Genomic DNA, 7,149 nt, shown 5'->3' on the forward strand with positions numbered 1-7,149 from the left:
CCGGGCACTACGGTGAGACGTGAAAACACCCGATCCCATTCCGACCTCGATATATATGTGGAATCGTCTTGTGCCACATGTACTGAAATTGTTCGGGAGACATGGTCAAAGCCCGGAGAAAGAGCAAGAAAACGGATGCGCTAACGCGCAATGGCTTTCGCGCTAGTTGCTCAAAAAATCATATAAAAATCAAGCAAGAAAACTAAAGAAAGCGTTAGCGCATTGGACTCGAAATCCAAATTGTGCTAGCTGACAAAGAAAAAACAGAATATAACAGAGAAATATTGGTTCTGACTGGTTGGTAAAAGGACTCTAAATCCTTTGAGTGGTTCGATTCCACAACAGAACAAAGAATGAAATGAATGAATGAAAGCCATGACCATGCCTCCAGTAGGAAGATCGAGGAACCGGTGCTGGCGCTCCTGGTTCATGGGATCCTAACCGCGATGGGGAGATTAGATATTATTCTTCCGTAAGTCCATCCAATGGAGATAGGTTGAGGAGAAAGAAAGGAGAAAACTAAAGAGAAAGATGGACAGTAGATTGACAGTATCCGAATCAAATAAGAAAAAAAACGTAGCTATTTCATCAAATCCCGACTGTGTGGGTGTAAAGTGGAAAAATCCCGTTCTGGCTGGCAGCGGGCATAGGACTGAAAATCCTCTTTCGCCGGGCCTTTTGGACTCGAAATCCAAACGGAGAGAGTGGTTCGAATCCACCTCAGAACGAACAATGAAAAAGGCGTCGAGCGGGTGCAAGCTCGAGGAGCTAGGAAGGATGGAAGAAAGCTTGACCGTTTTTTCACTGAAATACTCGAACTTTTTGTTCGAAAAAGCGGAAATAGCTCAGTTCGAGAGAGGGTTGAGCTTCATCGGTTAGTGTGCACCAAAGGATGAGGTTTCTTTCCCGTCCTACAAATTGAAACCGTTCTAGCTTGATACTGCGATATCGTCAAATCATCCAACGGAGCATGGAAACCATTTCGGTGGCGGTAAAGGCCTCCAGTAGTTTTCTATGGAACCATACCACTATGGTCATCTATATGATTAGACCGTGCCGCTTCACTAGACTTTCCTGAACCATCCATTTGATCCCCACGGTCGTGACACCACTTTCTAAACAAAAGTTTCCAAAATCCAATGCGGAACCAAGCAGTAAGTGAAATTCATCATGGTAATTATTAGTCGAAAACTAAAGTGGAACCGAGAGAACGGAGAGTCAGTTACAATGAAAAAATTGTTGTGGAATCATGTTGAAAGAACAACATTCTGTGTCATAAATATCGTATATAGAGATTTTTCATGTATCGATGCTTTTGATTCAATTATGAAAGTACGTTGTACTGGACTTGCCCCTAGTTACGCAGAAGTGCAAGCACAGAAGCGGAAGACCGGACCTTACCAACATACTCAAAAAAGTATTCTATACTGGGGTCTGTGCTCTTGACAAGCAGTGTTTCCAGTCTAGCTGTGTCAAATCGGGTGTGAAGTGTCCTTCTAGGTTCTGGCTGGTAGAGCAGAGGACTGAAAATCCTCTTTAGTTTCACGCATGGGACTCTAAATCCCAATTGCGCTAGCTCTGTGGTTCAATTCCACAACAGAACGAACAATGAATGAATGTGGGCGGTCAACCAGGTAAGCCTGTGCCCAGGAAAGAAAGGACTAGGGAGGGATTGAGAGAAGCTTTCACAGGGGAAAATGAAAAAAAACATATCGTTCTTAGAAATTGTGGAATTTGACTCAGTTAGAGCTATGGTTTAGCATCAAGAGGGAAGTTTTGTAAAAGCAACAGGAAGAATTGCTCAGATACCTGTGAGCGTATATAACTTGGGTCATGTTATAAATGCTCTGGCTAAACCTATTGATGGGAGAGGCGAAATTGTAGCTTCCGAATCTCGCTTAATTGAATCTCCTGCTCCAAGTAGAATTTCCAGGCGTTCCGTATATGAACCTCTTCAAACAGGGCTTACTGCTATCGATTCAATGATCCCTATAGGGCGCGGTCAGCGAGAGTTCATTATTGGGGACAGACAGACTGGCAAAACAGCAGTAGCCACAGATACAATTCTCAAGAAAAAAGGGCAAGATGTAAGAAGAATGAGAGCGAGCCTTCACGAAAGAAAATGCAAGTGAAAGAGAATTGTCAAAATTTCCTAAAAGCGATGGTTCTTTTCTTTATGGATCGGGTAGATCCATATGTTATGAGGGGGAGACGAGGTGTAGCGCAGTCTGGTCAGCACATCTGTTTTGGGTACAGAGGGCCATAGGTTTGAATCCTGTCACCTTGATGTGGTATTCACACAATGGGGCCGAAGTGCAAAGCCCCGTAGCCTATCCGCGGTCGGGAAGGCAGGCGAAAAGCGCGCACAAAAGAAAAAGAAAGCTAAAAAGCTTATTTTGCAATCCATTATCTTTGGTATTCTTCTATATTTAGATCATATTATATAGCTATTTCACAGGTTTTATTTACATACCTCAGTCATGTTATTTGTCTAGCCTTCAATCAGAATAGCCTCTCCACCGGTTCCGAAGATTCTTTCGGCATCAATGTGCTTTTGGAATCTTCCTATGAAACAAATAACATTCTGGAACAGTTTAGGACAGAACAGGCCTCAGTAGAAAGCGAGCTTTTTTCGCGTATAGCCACCTCGAAGCCCAATTAGTGCACGGGCTGCCCCCTCAACTCAACCCTGACGAGTACGCAAACTTGGTCAGGGAGCATTTAGACGGTGCAGTTAGTATTGACCACTACCGCCAAGTCCATAATTCACAAATTGATGAAGTCCACATAATGGACCTCAAAAGCCGATTTCCAAATCTACTTTTTTAACATCTTGAAACCGCACATAAGAAATATTATGAATGAATCACCTTACAACAACATACGAGAGACAACTTTCTATTTTGTCGAACAACAAGTCGAACCCAATGGACAATTCCATTCAAAGGAATGTTCTAGAGTTTTTTCCACTATATTCGCGATATTTAACAAAATGGAATAAATTCTTCACGATTTCTAGAGTTTCGGGATTACTTCATTGATATCGATTTTCGCCTAAGCACGGCCTCTAGGTTAGTTCAAAGTGTAATACAACAAACTATCGATACACCAAAAACGAGTCAAGATGGATACATAAAATGGAGACATCGTGGATTACCCAAATTGGGACGACGATAGGACATTTCACTTTCTTTCGCAATATTTCTGATCATGACTCAACCACTAGGAAAGGGGATTGCTTAGTCTCAGCCACGTTTTCGCTTATGCTTAGTCAAGTGAGGATTCCATTCGAAGTAACGTAACAGGAGCACCATCTTCAAAACTTCTCGGGATCCGGAGTTTTTCAATAAAAGGTCCCATCCTTCAATATCATGATTGGGTCAACCAGGCCAGATCATCAGTGAAATAGTTTGATCGGGTCGACCAGGTCAGGCCCGATCATGAGTGAATAGAAAATAAAAAACGTACATAGCTGTTCCAGCGGAAATACTTTGTTTAATTCTACCACTTCTACTAGGAGTAGCCTTTTTAGTGCTAGCTAAACATAAAGTAATGGCTTTTGTGCAACGTCGAAAGGGTCCTGATGTAGTGGGATCGTTCGGATTGTTACAACCTCTAGCAGATGGTTTGAAATTGATTCTAAAAGAACCTATTTCACCAAGTAGTGCTAATTTCTCCCTTTTTAGAATGGCTCCAGTGGCTACATTTATGTTAAGTCTGGTCGCTTGGGCCGTTGTACCTTTTGATTATGCTATGGTATTGTCAGATCCGAACATAGGGCTACTTTATTTGTTTCCCATATCTTCGCTAGGTGTTTATGGAATAATTATAGCAGGTTGGTCTAGTAAGACGGGGGGCGGCCGTTCGGTCGCCTATGATATATGGACCAATTGGTCAAAAATGGGTTTGTGCCGCAGGTGTTGAACGATCTACTCTACACAGGTGTGGGCTTACACGGCTAGGGCTCATAAACCCTTTCTTTCATTCATCAAGGGGTCGGCCACTTTTCCGGGCCGGGATCGAGAAGTGGAAGTCATAAAAAAGAGATGTTTCTCTTCGCACCTCATATCAAGAGGAAAGGTAGCTTGTCAAGCTGGTCTCACTATTGGAAATTCTAGCTTTCTTTTTTTTCACCGGCTCTTCTTCTTTGTCTACGCTACTAAGGACCTGACGGTTCGCCTACTTGATGGATGAAAGAACATGAGAAAGGGTTCTAAAATAAAAGGCTAGAAAGTCTACTACAGTACAGTCAAAGTCAGCGGCTGAGTTTGCCTAGCCTCGCCTACTCATTTTTGTAGGCGAGCAAGTTAGCGAAGAGGCTTAGGGATAAGAGAGTGTCGGTGCGTACGTAGCCTTCATTCTACTACGCTACACAAAGTCACTTAGCTCGACGTTAATTAAGAGAGTAAAGGAGGAATACCCTACATAGAAGAACCACAGTTCGCTTACAAAGGTATAGCCTTTAGCTCCCGAGGGCTAAGCTGCTTCGCACCACTGATAGTTAATTAAGATTCCATTTCAAAGGCGCTACTTTGTTTCGCAAGCCTTTGTCATTGTCAGTCAACTAAGGTTGGCCCTCGGCCCCCTGCGAATCCATAAATCAGAGAGCATGCCGCAAAAAAAGGATGGTCCCCTATGCATTTCATTCTTTCCGGAATGCAAAGAATTAAAGTACCTGACCCCCCATCATGGTGAACCTCTCCTTGTGATCGGGATGAGGTAGATGCCTCCCAGCCGGGGGCGGATTGAATCGGAGTTTCCTTAGGTAGCCACCGACCTACAGTTCTCCTTAAACTTCTGTGCTTGGTGGAAAAGAAGCGAACAAAGGTACGCTCGCTTGCTGTCTTGTTCTCTGCCGCGGACTGGGATCGCTCGCCAGCTAGGCCCTCTAGAAAAAAGTTGGAGCAACATTGTATGAGAACATATTACCCATCTTCGGGGACAAGGGGCGGAACGACCTCTCGATCTACTTACTGCAGCCCAGGACGGGCGTCGTCGTCTAGGCGTGACTTCTTGTTTTGATCTCCCCTACGCCTAGGACGTTGTCTGGGCCAAGAGCCATAGTTAGTTGTTGTTTCCATTTGGTTCTTCTTTCTTGTTGTTGATACCGGCAAGACCCAGCCAGATGATGATGTCTGCTGGTTGGTAGTGAGAGGACTCTTAGTACCCGCAAAAAAAGGGCGCTGGTGAAAAAAAACAATCATTTGATTTAGTTTCTTGCTCTCCCTTAGCAGCGGGAAAGGAGTCTATCTATCTGCCTAGCTTTGGTAGATTTCCCCCAACGCAATTCAAAAATGGAAATTCCACGAATCCCTAAGGTGGATAAGTCCGACGACTCAGCAGCAGTGCGGAATTGAGTTTCTGGTCCAGTGGATCTGATCTATAGTTAGGGGGCAATACATACCAAAAGGTTCGAAGAAGGAAGGCGCAGTATATAACCAACCCACCCATAGCCAGTCTAACTGCTGAGAGAGAAAAGTGCTTTTCTTTCCCTAAGAGTCCTCGAGTACACACAGCTATTGTGGATCCTTTGTGAGATCAGGATTTTTGATTCATAATTTAGAATCAATCCATGTTAGGTCAACATCGAGATAGAGCATCTCAGTTGGCTCTGTCAAGGAAGTGAAACAAGCATTCCTAGGTTGAGGTTACCATTGGATTGACCCTCAGTCAGGCCTCCGATTCCAAGGAGTTGATTCAGCAAGTTCCCCGCGCTACCCCGCGGGAAGTCTAATCGGATCAATCGGTGGTTCCGTAATGAGTAGTCGAATACACATTGAGGGGGCCTTGCCTCCTCCTTCCCGCCCACACCTTCATTCTTTTCCTCCTCTACTCTTAGAAAGCATACTAAACTTCACTCCAATCTTTCTCCATTAGCAACAAGAGCAACTCTATCTATCGGCCCTTGATGAGTAAGCTTAGCTATACCACTTAGGTTGCAAAGTAGCAAGCTCCCTTCTAATGCGTTATTGCTTGGAGCCTTCTCGCTTAGTAAGCCGCCTTCGGCCCTTCCTCCTTCTTACTCTGTTTGGTGTTCGCTCGCGGGTTTGTTTCTAGGTTCTTTCGTTCTTGGTTGGCTCTCTCTATTGTTGTTTGTAGATCGTGCGTCCTGCGCATTGATCCGGCAGCGAGACCCGCCCTGGTTGTAAAGCGAAGCGAGCCGTCCTTCCTTTCATTTGTTGCTTTGTCTTCGGTTTGTTTTTAAACTCGACCTTCTATCGGGACTGTGGTGACGAACCTTACTCCCCTCGGTCAAGTGGTTGACCCGTCTATCCAATAAGTTTACTAAGTGAATGGGAATCCTATAGTTTGACCAGCCTGGGAAGAGTAGTCAGAGGGAATTCGCTAATATGGAGCTGTTTATATCGGCTTTCTTTCCTAACTAACAGGAAAAGAGAGACATGCGAGTTCAACTCTCGTTCTATCCATGTTCAGTAGTCCCTTTCCATCTTGGTACTGTTGATGGCAGTACCGCTCAACTACGAGATGCTTGAAAGTCGATGTATCAATAATGTTCCCAAGAGTAGCATCGAGCCTCGAAACGGCAAGCCATGCTTCAAGCTAAGTCAGTATGGATCTAATTGATTGCTAAACTGAAGGCACGATCTCTGTCGAAGATTCTCATTCTGAAGCAGGTGCCTAGCTCTGGAAGGATGGACGGGATCATACCTATTTGAATTGAAGAACATTCTATAACACTTGTTTTTGAGTGGGGAAGGAAAATAAGCACACAAGCGAACAACCATCTAACCGTCAGTCTGAACTCCCAGGATCAGTCCATCAGTAAGAAAAAGCTTCCGTTTCCATCATTCAGCAGTGGAATGGAATAGTTCGATGGTATTGATCGTCCAACCATTGATTGGAATGTCTATCGTGATAAACCGTGTAATTCTATAAGCTAAGCAGATGAGGCAACAAAGAACCTAACCGTCCTCTCTGATTAACTTCATCAGAAGGTTCGTATGGTCTGGTTTACCTTTCTTCTTTCCTTGCAACCTTGGATCGATATGGTTCATTCCTGGGCTATGCTCTTTCAACGGTTGACAGAAGAGGGGGACGGGCAAGGAAGATTAGACTGCTTGGTTCGGTTCGTCAGAGGTATTAAAAAAACCTTCTTTTTGGTCTTTTCTTTCTTGCCGCCACTTTAAC

The 7,149-nt window shown here is 44.2% G+C and overlaps 1 protein-coding gene across 1 annotated transcript; it reads left to right on the forward strand.

Annotated features, from left to right (window-relative positions):
- The first annotated feature begins 3,526 nt into the window (after positions 1–3,526).
- On the forward strand, positions 3,527–3,939 carry LOC123141425 (NADH-ubiquinone oxidoreductase chain 1-like). Its single transcript, XM_044560580.1, has one exon. It carries the CDS (start codon positions 3,553–3,555, stop codon positions 3,922–3,924), a length of 372 nt encoding a protein of 123 aa, XP_044416515.1. The 5' UTR covers positions 3,527–3,552; the 3' UTR covers positions 3,925–3,939.
- The last annotated feature ends 3,210 nt before the right edge of the window (positions 3,940–7,149 follow it).

This window comes from Triticum aestivum, chromosome 6D (genome assembly GCF_018294505.1).
Source record: "Triticum aestivum cultivar Chinese Spring chromosome 6D, IWGSC CS RefSeq v2.1, whole genome shotgun sequence".
NCBI lineage: Eukaryota > Viridiplantae > Streptophyta > Magnoliopsida > Poales > Poaceae > Triticum > Triticum aestivum.

Bases quoted from the DNA above. Each gene is read 5' to 3' on its own strand.
- LOC123141425 (XM_044560580.1), top strand. From the start codon at position 3,553: ATGGCTTTTGTGCAACGTCGAAAGGGTCCTGATGTAGTGGGATCGTTC.